Consider the following 24,583-nt stretch of genomic DNA (forward strand, 5'->3'; position numbering starts at 1 on the left):
AGGGATAGCATTAGGAGATATACCTAATGTAAATGACGAGTTAATGGGTGCAGCACACCAACATGGCACATGTATACATATGTAACAAACCTGTACATTGTGCACATGTACCCTAGAACTTAAAGTATAATAAAAAATATATATATTTAAAAAAAAGAATTTCACCTGAAGCTAAGTTGGCACAGAATCCCTCTCCCCTAAACCAAAGACTGTCTTCCCTCAGGATTACTGAGCAACCATATTATACACTTGAGGTTTCATTTGCACCATTCAGGGCTAGTTAGCAAATAAGCAGCAACAATCAAAACGATACCTATTTGGAAGAAGACTATCTCAGCGTTTCATCAGCATGGGACCACCACTGAGTCACTGCCGGATGGAAACAAAATGTATTTTCTGCTAACAAATGCTGAGGACCTGAAAAATCAGGATCATTTCTGTCTTTCTGAGAATAGCAAAAGAAAGACAACTCAAGAGAAAAAGCCCATGTCAGACGCAACAGACCATCTGAGTTCTCTAGCACGTTAGCCATAAATGTCCTAGAAAATAATCCATGATCACCACTTGCATTATGCGTTTCTCACTGTTGAGATATGGCAGTCTTGGATAAAAGGTACAAGTGTGCTGGTTCCGTTGACGTCGCGATGCCTTGGGGGAAGATATTTCAAAAGACGTTGACAGAAGACAGCAAAACTTTCCCATGGATGGGAGCAGGTACACGATGCCAGGCAAGGTAGGTATAATCCCAAAGGGAAGAAAGAGGAGTTCTGATTGGCTTCAGCTTTCCTGAAGCCCAGAAAGATCAGGCTGGTTATAGCCAGAATCCGGCCCAGCATCTGAAACATCGCCGGAACGGCACAGCCAGGGCAGCTGGTACGCTTAGGAAACCCCCCACTGAAACTTGGAAAGCAGCCTTGAAATAATGATAATAATAAATAAGCAGCTGAAAAAAACCAATCTTGTGGGAGGCTGGAAATGAAACAGAATAATGAGAGCCTGGTGACCCATGAGGGTAGCAGTCACTCATCACAGAGTGTTCGACTTGCTGGAAGAATAAGTATCCTGGAACTGGGTCAGATGCCTGGTTCACGGGGTGCTGCCTGCAGCAACCCCAAGGGGCAGGACCCAGGAGGATACAGAAGCTACACCTGACCTCAGTGTCAATACAAAGGCACATCCTAGTTTCTCTCAGTAGCCACTCCCAGTTCTGTCATTCATAAATTTGCCAAGACCTTTCTTAAATTACATTTATATATCCTGCCGAGACCACCTCTTGAGATAATGAGTTTTAGAAGATTATTACCTGCTGTGTTAAGCAGTACTTCCTTTCATTGGTTACAACAAGAAAAAGAAGAATTGGGGGTGAAACCGCACAAAGGCTAATGTTGCTTTTAACAAGGGACAATCTCTTACTGCAAAAGGCGGAAATATTCAACAGCCTGGTACCACCAGGCATTTAAGCAGCAACCGTGAACTTGGGAAACTTAATGATTCAAAGTATTTTGGTTGATGAAAATCACTCAACATGTGTTTATGAAAAACCATACTAGATAAAAGCATAATTTATGTTACAGTTACCTAGTTAGAAAATAGCTTAAAGAGCATGGAGTCAAGCAATGTTTTCAATCACAAATCTCTGAGTCGATTGCAAATAACGCAGGGATCAGAGGTTGGTGAAAAACAGGAAAATTTGCTAGGAGACAGTGAAGTTAATACCATGCCTCTCTGCATAGTTGGAAACTCCATAAAACCACCAGGAAAATGCACTACCAATCCTCAGTGGGCACGAAGATCCCACCTGCTGACTGAGCTACACTAAGTATCTAAACTAGGAGTAGTCCCATCAAATATAAATACCCTAACTGCAATATGGTACCATGGATTGATTCCTGGAACAGAAACGGGACATGAGTGGGAGAACTGGTAAAATCCAAAAAAAGTCTGAAGTGTAGTTAGCAGTAATGTACCAATATTAGTTTTGAAAAATAGTTTTTCAAACACTTAGTTTGACAGTGACACTGTTATGTAAGAGTTAACATTGGGGTCTGGGCGCGGTGGCTCACGCCTGTAATCCCAGCACTTTGGAAGGCCAATGCAGGTGGATCACCTGAGGTCAGGAGTTCAAGGCCAGCCTGACCAACATGGAGAAACCCTGTTTCTACTAAAAATAGAAAATTAGCCAGGCGTGGTGGCACATGCCTATAATCCCAGCTACTTGGGAGGCTGAGGCAGGAGAATCACTTGAACCCAGGAGGCAGAGGTTGCAGTGAGCTGAGATCCACACCACTGCAGTCCAGCCTGGGCAGCAAGAGTGAAACTCCGTCTCAAAAAAAAAATTTTTGTAAAGCAAATACATTTTGTGAGTCTTCAGAGTCACTACACTGGGAGCTGGGAGTCAAATACATTTTGCCTAATTTATAAGTTAAACTTTATATAACACAGGTATGTATGCACAGCCTCCGAGTAGCTGGGACCACAGGCGTGCGCCACCATGCCCAGCTACTTTTTGTATTTTCAGTAGAGACAGGGTTTCACCATGTTGGCCAGGCTGGTCTCGAGCTCCTGGCCTCAGATAATCTGCCTACCTCGGCCTCCCAAAGTGCTGGGATTACAGGCGTAAGCGACCGCGCCCGGCCCCCAGTGTTATACATAACAGTGTCACTGGGTTTCAGTCCTATCATCAGTTTCACACACCCACTGGGAGTCTTGGAACATATGCAACACAGATAGGAGGGCATTCATTGACTTACTTAGGTGGAGATATATTCTTAGGCATGATCAGCAAGTTCATGAATAAAAAAAATAAAAAGTTTATGAATAAAAAAATTAAGTGCTTATTCAAGAAGATTAGAGAGATAAAAAGGCAAGACAAGAAAAGATTAAGTACTTGAATAACATCTAAAAGAAAGTCTATCAGATCTTTCCAAAAGCATAAAAGGAAGAATGCCCTGAAAATATATTACTGATTAAAAAGTCTGAACCTTGGAGATTTGGGGGGAGATGTCTATTTATTTAGAAAAATAAAGCAATGTGGCCACCCGAATAATAAAAACATTTGCCAAGAAAGATTTATGGAAATGCGACCTACTTAAATATTTCAGCAGGTTAGAGAAACCATCAAAATGGCTTACAATTGGACAATACTGAATTTTTACCACACTTATGTCCTAGCTGAAGGTGCAAGCAATTATAACACATCTCCAATCAGAAGCCTGGTTTTGACACCTAGAAACAGATTCCATTTCCCAACCTCCCTCCATCACCAAAAACAAAACACATACTCAAACAGGACAACTGCTTTCCTGCTGGCTCTAATCCATGCTGATCATTGGGTCCAGTTATTAGAAGACATTCAATCAACAACACATCCAAGAATTAAAAAGATTTTTAAAAGATCACCAACTGGTAAAAGAAAAAAGAGCATTGTGTGGTTTCTGTTGATAATAAACCCAGTCTTTGTTTTTAATGAATTCATTCAGTTTGCACTAACTGATTATAAAAAGTGATGTATGAATGAATCTACTGTGCACATACATTATAGGTTTTACATGCTTGTGAGCAAAGACAAATATTATCGAGGGAAACAAATGAATAAACACAGGGAGGTGTTTACGGTTTTCGTTTAAACTCAGCCATTAGCAGAACAACCTGGGCATGTTGCCTAATCTGAGTCTTTTTCCTGATATGTGAATGAAATATCTAGATCCACTTTTTTGGAAGAAATTGTGTCAAATCAAGTGACAACCTTCAAACTCCATCAATCTGTGCCTCTAACTTACTGAGGGATAATATTCTAAAGGCCACATAAACACGGAGTTTGATAAATGACCCAGTTCTACACAAACAATTTTAAAGCAGAATTATTACTCAAAGACGGCGATATCATTAGCCTTTACTACTCGCGTAGATAATTACAGCCTTTATTTATATAATTTACCAAAGCTTCTTTGGGCCAGAATAATCTCAGATCTCTCTTGAGTGTTTCATAATCCCAACATCCCAAATTAAGGAAAATAGCCCTACTTACAGTTACGAATGTTATTCCAGTCGATTTTAGAGAAGAAAGGATGGCAGCAAAGACCTTCAAACTTCAGTCTCTCTTTCTGGCCACACAGCAAACTTTGAATCAGATCAAGAAAGTCACTGCTCACTTTGGGGTCATCTGGAAACTTCAAAAACCGCTGTTCCAAAAAAACAAAAGAATTATTTCCTTAGCAGGGATTCCGTTTCTCATGCCTCAAAGTGAAGAAAGTATTTCTCATATATGCAAGTTTCTTTTTTTGTTGTTGTTTTTTAGAGAAGGAAGTTTTATGCCCTCTTCCCTTTGGACCAAAGGCATGTTCCCAAAATAAGTGGCCTGTTCACATCAATAGGCTTAGTTCCTTTGTAGGGGTTCAGCATCCTCCATGGCTTGACCCCGGCTCCCCTTCCCATCTCATCTCGCCACGCTCCCCATCTCTCTCTTTGCTGTCCCAACAATGATGAGCTATTTAAAGCTCCCTGAACAAATCACGCTGTTCTTGCTGCTTTCCTTGGCTACCTTTTCTATCCTATAACTCCTTTCTGCATGTTCCCTCTGCACTCTACTTTTGCACCTACATATTGTGCTGTGATTTCAATGTGATGAAAAATAAAGAAGGCAGAGAGGGCCTGCTTCTTCTGCTCGTCCCTGTAAACCTGGTACCTAACAGTGCGTGGTATGATAATGTACTTGTTATTGAATGATTGAATGAGTGAGTGAGCTAAAGGGAAGGAAATAAATTAGTTCCAAGAGTCATCTAAGGAGAAATTTTCACTTAAGAGGAGGCACAAGAATAACAAATAATGTATTTACATAAAAATATGTATTAAGCATTCCCAAAAGATGAAAACTGGGTGAGATACAAAAATCTAGGAAACATGTTCCTTTTCCTTTTGGTTGAAACTAAAAAATACACATTTATCAGAGCCTTAAGAAATGAGCTTCATGAGCTGGGCACAGTGGCTCATGCCTGTAATCCCAATACTTCGGGAGGCCAAGGCAGGCGGATCATCTGAGGTCAAGAGTTCAAGACCAGCCTAGCCAACATGGTGAAACCCCATCTCTACTAAAAATACAAAAATTAGCCAAGCATGGTGGTGGGCACCTGTGATCCCAGCTACTCAGGAGGCTGAGGCAGGAGAATCACTTGAACCCAGGAGGCAGGGATTGTAGTGAGCTGATATTGTGCCACTGCACTCCAGCCTGGGTAACAGAGCGAGACTCCATCTCAAAAAAATAAATAAATAAATAGGCTTAATGTAGTAGAAAGTACAGTTATTAGAAAATAGTTTTACTATATATATATATACACACACACACACACACACACACAGTAAAACACATATCTATATGTAATTGTATTTCTAATTCATTTCCTCAATTTTAATACCATATTCAATAGTTAGTACTAAGAAGGAGTATATCGAAAAATCAAGAGCATGGACTTCAGAGCCAGACTGCCTATGTTATTTTAGGCAAGTTACTTTACCTTCAGTGCTTTGGTTTCCTCATTTATAAATGAAAATAATAATACTTACCTCACAGGGTTGCTTGAAGATTAACTAACTAACTAAAACTATATCTCCTCAATTCTAAGACTCACAGTTATTCACACTTACCAGCACTGAAATCAAGATGTATTTTATAATCAATAAAAGTATCATAGACTCACTGGCAGCAGTTTTTCTTTCTCAGCAGTACATAAAATAATGGTGTAGTCTTATCATTACTGGCAGCTGAGATTCCGTGAAATACAATTAATAAAATGTTTAGAATAGCCTTTGGCAGAGTTAAGTGCTATATAAGTATTTGCTATTATTATTTTCTAACACTGCTGAAACCCTCATTCATACAATTTTTAAATAACATCTAACATTCTATAAACATTAATTCACACGATACCTATAAAATATTCACACACACAATTTTTAAACAACATTCACTCACACAAATTTTTTTTTTTTTTATGGAGTCTTGCTCTGTTGCCCAGGCTGGAGTGCAGTGGTGCGATCCTGGCTCACTGCAAGCTCTGCCTCCCGGGTTCACGCCATTCTTCTGCCTCAGCCTCCCGAGTAGCTGGGACTACAGGTGCATGCCACCACACCCGGCTAATTTTTTGTATTTTTTTTTGTAGAGACAGGGTTTCACCATGTTAGCCATGATGGTCTCCACCTCCAGACCTTGTGATCCACCCGCCTCGGCCTCCCAAAGTGCTGGGATTACAGGTGTGAGCCACTGCGCTCAGCTGTGGCTCAATTTTTAAATAACGCACAATTTTTAAATAACATTCGCACAATTTTTAAATAACGTTTCTCAATATGACCTCGAAATCTTCTAAGGACTCTTTACCTGGAAATTCATGATGTTATTGAAGGTTCTGGCAGAGGTTCCCTCTGCGAAGGGGGATCTCCCATAAATCATCTCATAGGCAATCACGCCCACTGACCACCAGTCACAGTCCAGGCCGTAGGTGCCTTTTCCATCTGCATTCATCACAGTCAGCACTTCAGGAGCCATGTAATCCGGGGTCCCAACTGGGAGTTTGGCATTCACCTAGAATCCCATCAATAAAACGAACACAGCAAACTTTCAATTATCCTCAAGTAGACTGCCAACAGCCACATTTCAGACACAAGCTGATTTGCCACTGATTACTATTCTCTCAGGCACTGAAACCTGCTGTCAAGTGGCACACTGTCAGGAAATGCAAACGCTTTACTAATTTAAAAAAAAAAAAAAAAAGCACAAAGCATATAATGCAATCCAAGGGCAAAAGGGCAAGAGTTGTGGATGATACACATACACCCTTTGGTGATACGAATGAGAGTTGGATATATACTGGGAATGGAAGATGTCTTTTCTAATACAAGTTTTTGATATAATAGAACTTCTCTTATGATGACAGCAAAATGATAATAAACTCTAAAAATGAATCTAAAAGATCAGCCTAACCATTACTAGAAAACTGGTGGTTGGCCAGGTACAGTGGCCCATGCCTGTAATCCCAGCACTTTGGGAGGCCAAGGTGGGTGGATCATTTGAGGCCAGGAGGTCGAGACCAACATGGCCAACATGGTGAAGCTCCATCTCTACTAAAAATACAAAAATTAGCCAGGCGTGGTGGTGCAAACCTGTGGTTCCCAGCTACTCGGGAGGCTGAGGCACAAGAATCGCTTGAACCCAGGAGGCGGAGGTTGCAGTGAGCCAAGATTGAGCCATTGCACTCCAGCCTGGGTGACAACGAGACTGTTAAAGAAAACAAAACAAAACAAAACAAAACTGGTGGCTAACTGGCAATATAATATTACAAATCTCAAGTTCAAAAATTTGGAAAACTGCCTTTGGAATTAATGTTCCTACTTCAACCCACCCACAGAGCAAGACATGATAATTAACTTCTACCCAGGGCCCAAGGTTAATGAGTTCCTTTTCCTCACCCCTAACCCTTGTTCCTGTGATTCCCTCCCCCACTGTTCAGAACCCAGGGGCTTATAATTCAATGGCACCCAAGCACTTGACCTTGGCAAAGAAAGGTTAGGACAACACAGGAAGGCATTTTATAAAGCTAAATGTAATCCATTTAAAGGACCGACCTTTTTTGCTGACTTTGTCCTTCTGACTTTTTTAGTGTTTAAATGTCCTTTGTTTCTTGATATGCCGTTGATGAAAGAAGTAGATTTTCTTCCCCTCATACCCACCCCTGTCTAGGCAGCTTAGTAAGCTGGCAACCCCTTTGGTCTTCAAAATTATTTTGACGTTTTACTGAGTCATGAAATTTGAAGTCTAGAGATTCTTTCTCTAACTTTTCTCCCCATCAAAACAGAGAAGCCCTGATTTTAGTTATATAGTGTGTTGACCAGCTGTCTTCTAACTCTATATCATAATGGGCTTTTCTCAGGTCAGCAGTTATATGGTGCAAAAGAACTTTTTCCTCATTAAACAATGGTAAGTGCCCCTGAGTGAGCCAAGAGATTTTGTGGGTAAGGCCACATACCTTGAAGGCTGGGCTTTACACCAAGAAAGTAAATTTGCTTTGCTTTAACCGGGTGTGGAGAGGAAAGTGAATGTTTAGTGAGAACATGATGAGGTCTCCTCTCCCCAGGGCTGATTCTGGATGAAGCTCTTCCAGCCTGTAACTTGAATCTCGTCCATTCCTCAACCATGAGATTTTTTCATTATATGAAACAGACCTATTCTTCCCTCTCCTCTCTTCTCACCCCTTCCCTCAGGCCCACATTCTGATATAGGTTTTTCCAAGCCCTAAACTCAGATACAACCATTCCTGACATGGATTCTCCACTGCTTTGGGCAATAAAACTTCCACTATAAATGCCCCTTCAAGAAAGCCAGATGGTCACACCATCCAAGAGACTTACAAGCAGGTTTGGCTTGATGAACAGAAGGGGAGACAAAGGGGAAAATATCTGGTCTAAGACAAAACCACAGGGTAACTTAAGCTTGAAGAACTGAAAGTGTTTAAGTCAAGGACAAGCCTTAATATGTTGGGAAATCTGGGCTGATTCTGTTTTTTTAATATGTATGTAAATGCTAAGGAGCTCAGCACAGGATTAGGATTAAACTAAAGGGTTTTCGTTAAAATGCACTGACAATAAACAACAGATTTTTTTTTTTTTTTGAGATGGAGTCTCTCTGTCGCCAGGCTAGAGTGCAATGGTGCGATCTCAGCTCACTGCAACCTCCGCCTCCCAGGTTCAAGCAATTCTCTTGCCTCAGCCTCTCAAGTAGCTGGGACTATAGGTGCGTGCCACCACACCCACATAATTTTTGTATTTTTAGTAGAGATGGGGTTTCACCATGTTTGACCAGGATGGTCTCGATCTCTTGACCTCGTGATCCAGCCATCTTGGCCTCCCAAAGTGCTGGGATTACAGGTGTGAGCCATGGAGCCTAGCCGCAATAGATACTTTTTAAATAACAAAACAAGAGAAGGAAAACTGTAACATCTTTATTTGACTAGATAATGAAAATGCTACTATATTGTTGATTAAATACTTATCCTTTATGTCTAATGACCTTGCAGGACCTAACTGCACAACTGTCCAATACATACCATTTGCACTTATTGGATTTTGTTTTATTGCCACAGACTGTTCAGGAATATTCAGTTCTCCTTATTTGCAGCTCACAGGGCACAGTCACTTGTTCACAACCAAAGAATTGCAAAAACAGAATTGACTGGGGCATGTTTCTCAGGACAACCCAGCCAAACAGTATGAATTGCCAATGCCTCATTTTCAAACTAATGAGACTTATCGAAGAAAGATAATTCCCCAACGAATTTTTGCCCCCTAACAGATACATGATTATACACATTTATGCACAATCATTTTCTAATTTTCTACATTTTATTAATTTGTACTAGAAAGCTATGAAGGGAAAAATACCCACTGGCTTACTCTTTAAGTGCATAATAGTGATTAGCAAAGGCATTACTCTTTGTTAATTAACAAATCTCTAAGTGTGTAATAGTAATTAACAAAGGTTTTTAATGACAATTAATGACTGCTGAGTTCCCATTAGTCACTGACACCCAAGCACATTAAACCTGTTCAACATGTAATCTCACATGTCCTGATTATGATTTTGCAATATGCTTTCACTCTCCTCTGGTAGCAATTCAGTCAGCTAATCTGAGTGATATGTTAAAAGTGAACCTATAGTAGGGGCCCAGCCTGCCTGCAGGAGGACACTATCTGATAGGGCCCAGGTACTACTTAACTTAGTTAATTTTTTTTTAGACAGAGTGTTGCTCTGTCACCCAGGCTGAAGTGCAAGTACAATCTCAGCTCACTGCAACCTCCACCCCCCGGATTCAAGCAATTGTCCTGACTCAGCCTGCTGAATAGCTGCGACTACAGGTGTGCACACCCAGCTAATTTTTGTATTTTTTTTTAGTAGAGACAGGGTTTCACCACATTGGCCAGGCTGGTCTCAAACTCCTGACCTCAGGTGATCTGCTTGCCTCAGCCTCCCAAAGCGCTGGGATTACAGGCATGAGTCACCATGCCTGGCCAACTTAGTTAATTTTTACTGTATTGACAGGGAAGAACATAAACAAGTTCAGAAGACTGTATGAGAATGACTAGAAGAGTCTGCCATATTTCGGGAGAAAGAGGGAGAAGGAAAAGAAAGGAAGGAAGGAAGGAAAGTGGGGGAGAACTGAAAGAGGGAGAGAGAGAGGGAGAAAGAAAAGAGTGACCTTAGCAGATTCTTTTACTAACAAAAAGCAGATGAGGACGAAAGAAAACCAGTGTCTTCCTCCTCCTAACTCCTTTCCATAAAATGCTTCAAAATGGTGAAACCCCATCTCTACTAAAAATACAAAAATTAGCCAGGCATGGTGGCAGGCACCTGTAATCCCAGCTACTCAGGGAGTTGAGGCAGGAGCATCGCTTGAACCCAGGAGGTAGAGATTGCAGTGAGCCAAGATCGCCCACTGCACTCCAGCCTAGGGGACAGAGCAAGACTCTGTCTCGAAAAAGAAAAAAAAAAAAAAAAGAAATGCTTAAACACAAAACTATTTAAACCTAGCTTTACCCATCAAGCTGCCTAGGACATATACCTGCAGAAGCAGGGGGAGAAAGAGTTCTCACTACGTTATTCCTCTTGTGGAAAATAAAGCTTTTCACTCCTACTTAAATCTAAAAAGGGCTATCTCTTCTGGGGTTGCAACTGCTAAATGGGGTTGTCACTTACCATGCTATATAATATGGTTTATCTACAATCTCCTTACGACCATTTTCATGATAGCCAAATGAGATAGACTGGAATTCAGCTGTTCACCATTCTTTGAGATTCTAATAAAGAGAAGTGGGTGACCTAAGTCACACAGCAGGTCCTACAGTCACTAGGCCCTGTGTTTACTAACAGAAAATACTCCAAAGCAACGTTCTGAATGAGAAGCTTGAAATAAGACAATGGATAATGGAAAACCGAACAGATCTAAGATTCACAGGTATCCAAAGTATGAAGATAATATGTGGGGGTAATAGCGAAGGGACTGATTGATTTGGGGTAAGTAATATATGGTAGTTTCAGTAAATGTGGATTATATTTTATATGGTATATTATGAGTACAGGTAACATTTAGAACCTACTTTAGGCCTACAGACATTTCATTTAAAGGAAATATGTTTAACCCAATACCACTATTAAAAATATCCCCCCGGCCGGGCGCGGTGGCTCAAGCCTGTAATCCCAGCACTTTGGGAGGCCGAGACGGGCGGATCACGAGGTCAGGAGATCGAGACCATCCTGACTATCACGGTGAAACCCCGTCTCTACTAAAAATACAAAAACTAGCCGGGCGAGGTGGCGGGCGCCTGTAGTCCCAGCTACTCGGGAGGCTGAGGCAGGAGAATGGCGTAAACCCAGGAGGCGGAGCTTGCAGTGAGCTGAGATCCGGCCACTGCACTCCAGTCTGGGCGACAGAGCAAGACTCCGCCTCAAAAAAAAAAAAAAAAAAAAATCCCCCCAAAAATTATAGCTTTATATCCACACTTGACTTGATCTACTGTGCAGATTATTGCTCTTCTATAACAAAAGGGACTTTGTACTTAATGCAAAAAATTCCTTTTTATCTGCTTGTCACGTTCCAACCCTAAAAGCACAAGGGAAAAAAGAGAGGCAATATTCTCAAGTGTGTGGTATTGAGTGTCATGTCTCCTTGACCAAAATAATCAGAGATTGAGGCTTTGTTGCAAATAAACCTGGGAGGCTCCCTACCTGGAGTGAAGGTTGTTACAATTATAACTGAAAAGGGCAGTTTGAAGCACTGAAAAATACAAACTGGGAACTCTGTCTCTCCATCAAAAGCTCTGAAGAGAATGACCCCAGACACAGAGATAGGGTCTTATTCTTAATTCCTATTTATTTACCAAGCAGTAACTTTGAATCTTGATTAGTTTTCTAAGCAGGTTTTCTTACTGCAAACGCATATTTCTGTCTAATTAATTAGCTTTCTGATGCTTCTCAACCTACTGCAGGCATGATCAACTAAGGGTTCTCAAATCCCACTTCCCCCAATCATCCCATCCACATCTGGCAATGTCTAGAGACATTTTTGGTTATCTCAACTGGAGGAGAGGGTGCTAATGGCATCTAGGAGGAAGGGGTCAGGGAGGCAGCTAAATATCTTATACAGGGCAGCCCCCACAACAAAGAATTATTCAGATCAAAATGTCAGTAGTGCTGAGGTTACATTGTCAATGTACCTATGCTTCAATTTCTTTCTAAATTCATGATTTTTTTTAATTTCACGAATGCAGCATATAAATTTGTTTTAAGACAGGGTCTTGTTCTGTCACCCAGGCTGGAATGCAGTGGTGCAAACATGGCTCGTTGCAGCCTCAACCTCGTGGGCTCCAGTGATCCTCCTGTCTTGGCCTCCCATGTGGCTGGGGCCACAAGCACGTACCACCACATCTGGCTAATTTTTTAATTTTTTGTAGAAACTAGGTCTCATTTTGTTGCCCAGGCTGGTCTCAAACTCAAGTAATCCTCCCACCTCGACCTCCCAACGTGCTGGGATTACAGGTGTGAGGCACTGTACCGGCCCATATAAATTTTTTAATCCTAAGTGATAAAACTTTGCATTATTTTAACTTTTTTTCTGTGTTTTATTCCACTAAGATTAATACCTAAGTTTTCATGCCTGTTTCTAAATTGTACATAATTTTTAAAACATAAAATGCTTTGTAGTTATAGCAATATAATCTAATTTTTAATGTAATGATCAAGTGAACAGATTACAAGAAAATAACCTGAAATAAAGAATAGTGCTGAGGTTGAGAAACTCTGACATTGGACAACATGGGGAACATTTTTCCAAGAGCCTGAACACCAAGAAAATTCTCTCAAGTAGGTTTCAGGTCTGCAGAACACACAGGCCACGTGCTAGAGAGCAAAAAGTTCATGCAACTCCAAGCCTTTTCTTAACATCAACCTAATAATATCCACCTTTCTGAAAGCAGTTTAAGAAAAAAAGAAAATTTTACATATTGTCCTTTATATAAAGGATTTAACTCTCAGACTTGAGGGGCATTTTGAAGAGCAGCTTCTCTAACCTCTTAAATTGTGCATTTTAACTAGCATCAGTTTTTTGCAGAGAAAGTATAAAAGATCAAGTTTCCAAGGATTTGTCTAGGTCACCAAGTGGTTCAGTTGTAAAATCAGTCTTAAAACCTAAGTCGATTTTCTCTTAGACCTATCCTTTTTTGCAGAGTTGACTTCAAAATTCGTATTTTAGTACATACCAACTTTATTAGAAGATTTTTAAACTCTAATCTTTTTTTACTTTGTCATCTTTTTCCTAAAGTATTCTCGCTCTTGATCTCAGTAGCTAGCTACCCTCTTGCCGTCCTACTTAGCATGTGGAATAGAGCGCAATTTCTACCAAAGATCCAAGACTTAAAAATGACATTTTGAGCACTTGGTTCTTAACACTTGAGGATATTTGGTTCAAATACTCCAGTGATTAATTTCAATTTTGCTGCATAGGAAATAGAGGATTTGACATACAGGAGTTTCCGTTTCATCAAAATATTTTAAAGTAAAAAAGATAACATAACAGAAGACAGTCTGTAACAGGCAAGGAAAATGAAGGGAGAAACAAAATAAGCATTTTCCTTTATTTCTAACCAAACTATAAGAATGCTCCTAAAAATGTCCTGTAGGGTATTAACAGGCACTATAAATGAAAAGGTGCCACCATCTGGGAAATAGTTCTGTGTCCCCGTTCTGACCCCCATACACTGCCAAAGGTGAACGTTGTTCACCATTTTATCCCAACACTTCCCAAACTTAGGAGGACCAAGAAAACTTTTTAGTATTAACTCTATTAAGCTATCTTATTCCATTTTGTTACCATCTTGTTTGAATTCATTTTCGCAGCAGATCCAAAATCCACCAGCTTGATGTGTCCTGTGCGGTCAATGAGAATGTTCTCGGGCTTGATGTCTCTGTAAGAAAATCAGGACCATGAATTGCCTCCTCCATCCCAATCAGCAAGCAACTGCTAACCTAGAATTTCAATTGAGCCAAAAATCTTTGTTTATGTATTCTGCTATATAGATCTCCTCTATTGACGGACATAAACGATTAGCATACATTTTGCGAAACAAAGTTAACCAAAAGGCAAGGAGAGAGAGAGGGAGGGAGGGAGGGAGGGGGAGAGGAAGAACAGGACGGAAAGAAAAGAGAAATGAAACACATATTATTCAATGGATTATTTCTCCTAGAGACACACATTTTACATTAGGAAAACTAAGGCCAAAAGGAGCCATGAAATTTTCCCAAGGTCAGGTAGCTAGCCAATGGAAAAGCCGAGAATCTATCTCAGATTTTGTGATTCCTGGCCTAACAATCATTGTATTCCCACAACATTCTCAGATATACACAAAACATCAGAGAGTGAAGACATGGAACCACTTATCAACTGAAGATTCTGTAAACCAGGCACGGTAGCTCATGCCTCTAATCCCAGCACTTTGGGAGGCCGAGGTGGGTGGATCACGAGGTCAGGTGATTGAGACCATCCTGACCAACATGGTGAAACCCTGTCTCTACTAAAAATACAAAAAATTAGCTGGGCATGGCGGCGCGTGCCTGTAATCCCAGCTACTTGGGAGGCTGACACAGAAGAATCACTTGAACCCAGGAGGCAGAGGTTGCAGTGAGCCGAGATGGCGCCATTGCACTCCAGCCTGGCAACAGAGCTAGACTCCATCTCAAAAAAAAAAAAAATCTTTGTAAATTCTAAAGTGCAGAGTTACAGAAGTACAGCTCCATGGTCTTACACTACTGTGTGGTATGACATTTCCTTCTGCAAACCAAATTCAGTTCTTCTATCATATAATCCAAATAACCCATGCAAGAGTTCCCAGTCTTACTTAGCTACATTACCAGATCTTACTAGCAAACCTGAGCACATTACAATTCTAGATCTATTGCACTGCTGGATGGGCAAGCTGAAATGTCCTCCATTTTGGAAAGTCTGCTTTCAGCCAGTTATTGGTAGACTGGCTAAAAACTGGATGGAGCGTTATCTTGATCCTGAAATCATTCATCCACTCATTTCCATGCAGGAACTCTTATGCAACACAGAAAAATCCTCAGCATAAAAATGCTACCAGAGTCTCACTTACCGATGCACATATCCCATCTGATGAACACTGTGAACAGCCAAAATCAGTTCAGCTAGGTAAAACTGAATCAGATTTTCATCTAACTGGTCCTCATATCTGTTCAAAAGTGACAGCAAGTCCCCTCCAGGCTGATATTCCATGACCTGTATAGAATGCCAAAGTTATTAATTATTCACACACCCAAAAATAGGGAATGCCTCAATTAGATCTTCAAATATCACCTGACGTGTTACAATAACAAGGTCTCCACAAAACAAAGAAGATGTGTAAGGCATACTGTAAGTCACGTAGGATGAAGTCCCTGCCCTAAGAAAATTACATCTGTTACCCAAGGGAATCAATATAATGAAAGACTAGTCCCAGACACCATGCACAGTGTTTGCAAGGCAAGCTTGGAAAGTTGAATTAAATCCACCCACTTCCCCACCCACAAGTTGACACCCCAGACATTCCCTAGGATTAGGTACAGTGTAGACGGAGATTCCTAGAGGGCAACCACTCTCTTATATCCTTTCTGTATTCCCCTCAGCAGCCAGCAGAATTCAGAACGCTTGCAATAAATGTGATACAATCTTTTCCTTTTATAGTCAGTGTGGAAGGCAACTGACAGCCTCTATTCAAAATTTAAATGTGAAAATATCCCCTTTGACCTAGTAATTCCACTTCTAACAATTTACTTTACAGGTACTTACAATAGTTTGCAGATAAATAGAAAGATAAGTAGATTCTTTGCAGTATTGTTTGTAACAGGAGAAAAAGCCATGGAAATCATTCAGCTATCCATCAAAGACAGGCTAAAATATGACATATGTAAACAATGGGATAAGATGAAGATATTAAAAACAAATGGGGCCGGGCGCGGTGGCTCAAGCCTGTAATCCCAGCACTTTGGGAGGCCGAGACGGGCGGATCACGAGGTCAGGAGATCGAGACCATCCTGGCGAACACGGTGAAACCCCGTCTCTACTAAAAAATACAAAAAAAACTAGCCAGGCGAGGTGGCGGGCGCCTGTAGTCCCAGCTACTCGGGAGGCTGAGGCAGGAGAATGGCGTAAACCCGGGAGGCGGAGCTTGCAGTGAGCTGAGATCCGGCCACTGCACTCCAGCCCGGGCCACAGAGCGAGACTCCGTCTCAAAAAAAAAAAAAAAAAAAACAAATGGATTCCATTTATTCATACTGCCATGGAAAATTGTCCATGACCATATAAAGTGAAATCCTATAAAGAATAAAGTACAACCCCTTTTTTGTAATAAATAAGGAATTATTACATATGTTGGTACATACACAGGAAAAAAATCTTGTAGAAGAATATTAAGCCTCAAGTAAAATATTTGATTAGCAAAAGGAAACTCCTCTACCCCAAGGAACTGAAATCCTTTCTCCTTTTGATGATAAACAGTTGTGATATTCCTGAGTCCCCAGGTGGCTATAAGGCCAGTTAGCCTGGGTGGCTTCAGCCTCCTGCTGGTGACTTCACCTCTCTGCCTTTCAGTTTCATCCTCTCCAAAACAGGGGTAAGACTAATCCCCTTTCAGCACTGTGTGAGGATTAAGTAAGACAAGGTCCTCTGAGGGCCTGGCACAGTGCCTGGCACCAACATGAAGTCTTCATCTATCATTCAATTCCCATCCTTCCCCCCTACTTTACTGCATGATCCTTTCTGCTCTGGCCAGCAAAAAGAACCCGTTTAGACAATCGCCGTAGCCATGTTAACCCTTATTGAGTTCTCCTGTCCTTCGCCCTGATTTCCCATTTTATTAGCCATGCTATAAATGTCTTGGAAGTTGTCTCATATGCTTTCTGGGAAAAGGCAAGATCTGAATATACTTCTTAAAAAAACACTAAATCTCACAAACTACTGCATTCCAAAAGCCAACTCGGGGATGTGAATTCTCACCATCATCCTCCAAACTCCTGCTTGCTTTTAGTCCAGAATTAGAAGAAAGCTCTAGACAAGTCAGAAGTAGAGCATCTGCACAGAGCCCCAAAGGCCTCAGGCTGGTCCAGTAAAATCTCCAGCAAGTGTGTCCAGCACCAAGGCAACCCCAAACCAGAGACCCCTGGAGAAGCCAGTGACTCGCGCATCCTCCCCAAGGGTTCCTTATAACCTGGGAGTCTACTCCATTCACATGGTGGCTGACAACAGCAGACATTAAGCCAGACACCGGACAATTGCATTTGAAGAGTAAGGTTCCATTTGCACAACAATTGCTGAAAAAATTTTGATTTATGGGCTGGGCACAGTGGCTCATGCCTGTAATCCCAGCACTTTTGGAGGCCGAGGCAGGCAGATTACGAGGTCAAGAGACCGAGACCACCCTGGCCAACATGGTGAAACCCCGTCTTTACTAAAAATAGAAAAATTAGCTGGGCATGGTGGTGCATGCCTGTAGTCCCAGCTACTCGGGAGGCTGAGGCAGGAGAGTCACTTGAACCCAGGAGGCAGAGGTTGCAGTCAGCTGAGATCACACCACTGCAATCCAGCCTGGTGACAGAGTGAGACTCCGTCTTTAAAAATATATATATATATATATGATTTATGAACAAGAGGAACACTTAGAAGGGGCAGCACCTCACATACACACTTTCTTTCCCCCAAGTTCCTAGCAGACATTAGTTACTCACCCCAGTCCTCGAGGAGCCCACGGGAGCCACCTGGCTGCCTTTAGCTCACCCACTCATCCCAACCTGGTTCTCCACAGGCCCTGGGTATGTGGGTGAATGCTAATTTATATGTCTGTTTTAAATATATATTGCCATTAAAAAGGTCTTAAATATCCAAAAAAAGAAAAAGGAAAGAAATTCACAGATAATAACAGAAGTACTTATACTTTTAGTACTGAAATGTCTTAAAATAACAACAATGCATATTTATGACGACACGCCACAGTTATAAATTTCCTATGGCTGTATTAAAGATGTGAAAAAAACAGTATGGCTTGTGAGCTTAAGGCTGAGAAAGTCATATGCATAGCAGAGCAGCCACCGGCAACTCTTAAGAACTGACAAACTGAACACAACTTAGTATTTGGCAGCTACTCCTGACATTCTATTTGCAGTGACCAGTAAAATAGTTCAGAAAACAAGAGCCAGCTCGTAAAGAGGCAGAAAGACATGTGTTCTTTGCTTCTATTCAGAAGATCCAACTTCCTGACTGAAAATCCCCTCCCAAATCAGATCAGTCTAAGAGTGGAACAACTTTCCATTTCTTCAAAACCAGGGTTGATTGAGAAAACAAGCAACAAAAATTACCACAGCTGCTACACAGCATGCATCACAACATGAGGCCAAAACAGACACACTCAATGACAAACCTCTAAATAGACCGGGTCCTTATCAAAGATGCTAATCAAACTTGACCCACCATTCCAGGTTACCACACCAAAAATTCCAACAGTACACCATTAGGAGAATGTAGTTCAGACATTTACTGAGTCAATGTGGCTATCCCAAGATGTTACCCATATCCCAAACTATACTACTGGGTATAGCTGCTCATTCTAGTATGAATGGAGCCCACGGGGAAGATGGCTTGTGTGTGACCAACCAAGGCTTATTCAATCATCATGCTATTAGAGCTTAAAGATACAATACAGACCCAGGACTTCAGTGCTTTCAGAAAATACATTTGGATTGTTAAAATGGTACCAAGAGGTTCCAAAAGCATCATCTAAAGTAACAAACTAGGCATCTTCAAGTCTTCTTACCTGGTGACTTGCTGTGAACCAAAGATCAGGGTCAGCAGAAAATGATGAAGAAGTTAAGGACAAAGTGGCCACCCAGGTTGTGACCGAGAGTCCATTCACAGCATCTGGTTTTGTCCAAAAATGTAACTCTGTCCCTGACTTTTACTATTCAGAGATGCTCAGTAAGGCACTGATCCTAAAAACCAGGAAAGCCTTGGCTTCTACCCCAAGACAACTATAGGTCCTCTAGGTTAGAACTTCCCAAGCCTGATTTGTCCATCAGAATCACCAGGAGAAGTGCTTCTTTAAAATAAGACAAGCCAGGCATGATGGTTCATGCCTATCCTAGCCCTTTGGGAGACTGAGGCAGTAGAATCACTTGAGGTCAGGAGTTTTGAGACCAGCTTGAGCAATAAAGCAAGACCCCACCTCTAATAAAAACAAAAAATTTAAAAGAAAATAAGATAGACTCATCTAAATCAATATTTGAGTGCCTATCATGTGCCAGCCACTATTCTAGATACTAGGGAAATAGCAGTGAATAAAACAGAAAAAATCTCCACCTCCATACAGCTGACGTTCTGGTATAATGAAAAAGTTTTGTTTTTCTTTTCTTGAGATGAAGTCTCGCTCTGTTGCCCAGGCTGGAGTGCAGTGCCACGATCTCGGCTCACTGCAACCTCTGCCTCCCGGGCTCAAGCAATTCTCCTGCCTCAGCCTCCAGAGTAGGACTACAGGCACGCGCCACCACACCGGCTAATTTTTGTATTTTTAGTAGAGATGGGATTTCATCATATTGGCCAGGCTGGACTCGAACTCCTGACCTCAAGTGATCCACCCGCCTCGGTTTCCCAATGTGCTGGGATTACAGGTGTGAGCCACTGTGCCCGGCAAAAATTTTAAAATGATAATAATAAGCAGTATAGTAAGGTAAAGCATATATCTTTCCCATCCTGACTACTTAGGGAGCTTAAAGGATTCCAGGGAATAACCCCAGACTTCATGGATCACACTCCATGGGTAGGAATCTACAGTTTTAAGGAGCTACTGGGGTGATTCAGATGCAGCCAGCCCAGCACCGTGTGACCCACTGCTGAGGAGGCTGTGGAACAAATACGGCTCCCTTCTCCAAGTGAATTAAAAGTTTCTATCGCAGCAATGCCCTTGATGAAACATGGCTTTCATATAGCTATCACCTCTGCTGCTTATATTTTTTTCAGTGACTACCTGGAGCCTTTCTGCATATCAAGACAAGATCACTGACAAGAAAGGGCTGGAAAATAACCAGTCCATCAGCACTGAAGCCAATGATCTTCCCTCCTTGCAAGGACTGGAGATGTCTCCTGCACACACAATGAGCAGCTGCAGGTCACCCAAATGATGATCACCAAGGCATAGTAATCAAAGGCTGCGGGCACAGGAGGAGGAAAGAGTCCTAGAGTGAAACAGCCCAAAACAATGTGGCAACCCTGCTGATGGCAGAGAAAGCACAGCAGCTGACAGACGAGCCTAGCTTGGAGCTATAATGGACTTGCTCTTTTAAAGCAAAGACTTTCAGGCCAACAGAGACAGACCCTTCTGATGGCAGCAGCTGCAGATGCTAATTAAAGGGCAAATCTCACATGTGTTCAGTTTGGAAGTAGCGGCTGCTTCTCTGTTGGTGTTTGCATCCATACCCCAGTACTAGGAAGGCAATTTCCAACCATTGTGTTGCATTTGAAACAAAGGACAAATGTGTGTGTGCACGTGTGCACACACACATATGCAATGCACCCACGTGCATGCTTGCATATGTGGGGATGGGGTGAATATTGAACAGTTCTTTAGTACTCTATTCCAATTCACATAGGACATTAGAGGCATGCTGTGCTAGCCACCTCTTAGAAATGTCTCCTTGAAATGCTTGCACGCTCAGCACAACTGAAAGTGCCATGAAAATGTAATGGTGCTGGCGGCATCATTATCCACTCTGCCCAATGTTCCTGATCTTTGGCATGAGGGAGGAGAGAAGGGGTCCTCAAAGCAGAGTGGCCTCTGAACAGAGTGGCCCTGATATTATTCTTCTTTAGAATAAAAACTCTGTTATTTTCTTCTTGGTCAAAGTGACCAAGAGAAAAAGAGAGAAGGCCCTTTATCTTAGAAAACATGAAACCCAGCCTGATTCATCCATCTATGAAAAAAATCCTCATTGAGTACTGGATCATCCAAAGTCTTGCCAAGAAACAGACAGGACATGCAAACCAGGGAACTGAGGACATTCATTAGGGAAGGGGCTATTTACAAAGGTTCGGGTTAGGAGAAGAAAAATAAATTTGGGATGATGAAGCACCCCAGGGCTAGCAACAGAAGGGGACCAGATACCATGCCTGGGCCTGAAAGAGCAAGGACAGGGATTTTGGATGTGCACACTATTATTGGAGGGGCAAAAGGAAGAAGCTATAACCAGAAACTAACTATAGCTACAGTTATAGGACAATGGTTCTCAAAATGAGGTCCCCACACCAGCAGCAGCATTACTTGGAAACTACCTAGAAATGCAAAGTCTTGGCCAAGTGCGGTGGTTCATGCCTGGAATGCCGGCATTTTGGGAGGCTGAACCAGGAGGATCCCTTCAGCCCAGGAATTCAAGACCAGCCTGAGAAACACAGGGAGACCCCCATCTCTACAAAAAATTAAAAAGGTAGCTGGGCATGGTAGTGTATGCCTGTAGTCCCAGCTACTCAGGAGGGTGAGGTAGGAGGACGGCTTGAGCCCAGGAGTTTGAGGCTACAGTGAGCTATGATCGTGCCACTGCATTCCAGCTTGGATGACACAATAAGACTCTATCTCGAAAACAGAAGAAGAAATGCAAATTATTGGGCCCCACCCCAGACCTACTGAATCAGAAACTCTGGGGATAAGGCCAAGCAAGCTGGGACAACATAATTAAATTGTGGCTCCTAAAATGGTAAAAGTGTAAATGCACTCACTTGAAACATGCCTCAGAACACCAGAATTAAAAAAATTTAAAAAAATTTAAAAAAAAACTCTTTCAAAGGCACAGAAAACTCAAAGAACCTCCCAAAGGCAACAATACACTCAGCAATTGAAGTCAATAAGAGGAATTAATATCTCATTTCACCAATAAGAAAATTGAAGCCGAAAAGGCCAGTGACTCTGGAGAGACCAAACAAGGAATGGTAATAAAACAAGAACCAATATTCTAAGTCACAGCCTCATTCTGATGGGCAGCTGGCTTCCAAACCCTGACTTCAGAAGCAGCAGCATGTGAACAGGCCTGGTGAGTTTTGAGACATGCCTGAAAAATCAGATAATCTTAGCTGAGAGATCAAAACAGCACATGTCTCACTGTCAAAACTATCATAAGCTGCCACATTTCACTAAAGTAAACAATGAAGTTGTGTTCATTAACTCCCTCCAGATTCCCAATGACAGCATAGGCTGCTACTCATGAAGGCCTAGAAACAGCCCACTTTCAAATTGTTCCTACATAGGAAACAAACGCTGCCCATAAAATTGCACAGGTGTGGGTTGAAAGCAAGATAAGAAATATAAAGAACTCATACCCAAGCAGGGCATCCCAGTAGCAGTGGTTTTGGATCCAGAAGTATAATGCCTTGAGTAAGAATATGGAAGGTGAAACCACAGGCCTGGCTTCAAAGCTCAGCTGTACCTTGTATCACCTATAAAAGCAGCTGTTTATTTTGCTTGTTTTTTTTTTTGAGATGGAGTCTCACTCTGTCACCCAAGCTGGAGTGCAGTGGCACCATCTTGGCTCACTGTAACCTCTGCCTTCCAGGTTCAAGCAATTCTCCTGCCTCAACCTCTAGAGTAGCTCAGATTACAGATGCCAGCCACCATGCCCGGCTAATTTCTGTATTTTTAGTAGAGACAGGGTTTCACCATGTTGGCCAGGCTGGTCTCGAACTCCTGATCTCAAGTGATCCACTTGCCTCAGCCTCCCAAAGGGCTGAAATTACATGTGTGAGCCACTGTGCCCAGACAAAAGCAGCTGTTTTAGCCTCTGTGACAGACTATTAATTGTGCCCCCCAATCCATCCTTCCCTTATTCCACAGTAATAAGAATTTTAGCTTGACAGAGGTCACACAGCCGACAGTAAATTCCCAGTCTCCTTAGCAGCTAGATGTGCAGTCACATGACTACGTTCTGGCTGAGAAAATGTGAGAGGAAATGATGTGTCCAACTTCCACACCAATCTATGGAGAAAGAATTTGCTTACTCTGAATTTCTTTTTTTTTTGAGACGGAGTCTCACTGGGTTCCCCAGGCTGGAGTGCAGTGGCCGGATCTCAGCTCACTGCAACCTCCGCCTCCCGGGTTCAAGCCATTCTCCTGCCTCAGCCTCCCAAGTAGCTGGGACTACAGGCGCCCGCCACCTCGCCGGGTTAGTTTTTTGTATTTTTAAGTAGAGACGGGTTTTCACCGTGTTAGCCAGGATAGTCTCGATCTCCTGACCTGTGATCCGCCTGTCTCGGCCTCCCAAAGTGCTGGGATTACAGGCTTGAGCCACCGCGCCCGGCACTTGCTCTGAATTTCTGTTCTTTTTTCCTACCAGCCAGCTGGAACAGAGACATGAAATGGCCCAACTTCAAGCGTGTAAAAGAAGACAACATCCTAAGGAATGGGGGAGTCACAACATGGAAGGAACCTGGATCCCTGAATTAACACACACAGCAGAGCTGCTCTGCCAGCCTGGGCTGTACATTAGGGTCTCTTTGATACAGCAGCTAAGCGTGTACCTTAGCTAATATATCTCTACATGCAACTAGGGAAAAACATTTGGAGAGAACATAAGGAACTCACTGTAAGGTTACAGCACAGAAAAGAATTTCATGGGTCAATTGCAGGCTCAGAGCAAGGGGAACCTGAAGAAAACCACAGCAGGAAAAATATTAGCACAAAGAATTTAGACAAAACAACACTGGCAGGGTGCAGTGGCTCATGCCTGTAATCTCAGCACTCTGGGAGGCCGAGGCGGGCGGATCATGAGGTCAAGAGTTTGAGAACAGCCTGATCAATATGGGGAAACCCCATCTCTACTAAAAATACAAAAATTAGCCGGGCATGGTGGCGCACGCCTGTAATCCCAGCTACTCAGGAGGCTGAGGTAGGAGAATCACTTGAACCCAGGAGGTGGAGGTTGCAGTGAGCTGAGATCACACCACCACACTCCAGCCTGGGCGACACAGCAAGACTCCACCTCAAAAAAAAAGTACTACAAGTGGTGGGATGCAAAACTACGTGTTCTTTGTGAAGACCAGCTCCTTCATGGAAGGACACTGATAAAGGCATCTGTTATGCAGAATTAAACAGATTTCTTCATGAACCAGATCAACAGAGCACTGTTTCCATGAGCCACCTGCAGAATACAGGACTAGCCTTGTTATATAGAACCAGATATTATGACGGAGTTTGTGACAATTTTCTATAGACCAGAAAACAGTAAACCAAACTCACTGGTATGTCACCACAAATGGGAAATGTTTAACCATCAAAATGCAAAAGAACTCAAGTTCAATTTCCTTGCACTGCGTTCCAAATTTTGAAAATCTCACTGAGTCTATCTTGAATTACACATGTTAAAGAAAATAACTTGGCCGGGTGCGGTGGCTCAAGCCTGTAATCCCAGCACTTTGGGAGGCCGAGATGGGCGGATCACGAGGTCAGGAGATCGAGACCATCCTGGCTA

At 42.2% G+C, this 24,583-nt stretch overlaps 1 protein-coding gene across 1 annotated transcript in view; it reads right to left on the reverse strand.

Annotated features, from left to right (window-relative positions):
- CIT (citron rho-interacting serine/threonine kinase) overlaps nucleotides 1-24,583 on the reverse strand; it is a 189,095-nt gene that overhangs the window by 136,545 nt on the left and 27,967 nt on the right. Inside the window, exons 4-7 of the mRNA XM_011928724.1 lie at nucleotides 15,187-15,329; nucleotides 13,908-14,001; nucleotides 6,371-6,574; nucleotides 4,028-4,181 (exon numbers count right to left, since the gene is read on the reverse strand). Coding sequence (XP_011784114.1) covers nucleotides 4,028-4,181; nucleotides 6,371-6,574; nucleotides 13,908-14,001; nucleotides 15,187-15,329 — 595 coding nt within the window. The remainder of the gene's footprint in view (nucleotides 1-4,027; nucleotides 4,182-6,370; nucleotides 6,575-13,907; nucleotides 14,002-15,186; nucleotides 15,330-24,583) is intronic.

The sequence above is a fragment of the Colobus angolensis genome, unplaced genomic scaffold (genome assembly GCF_000951035.1).
Source record: "Colobus angolensis palliatus isolate OR3802 unplaced genomic scaffold, Cang.pa_1.0 Scaffold79, whole genome shotgun sequence".
Classification (NCBI taxonomy): Eukaryota; Metazoa; Chordata; class Mammalia; order Primates; family Cercopithecidae; genus Colobus; species Colobus angolensis.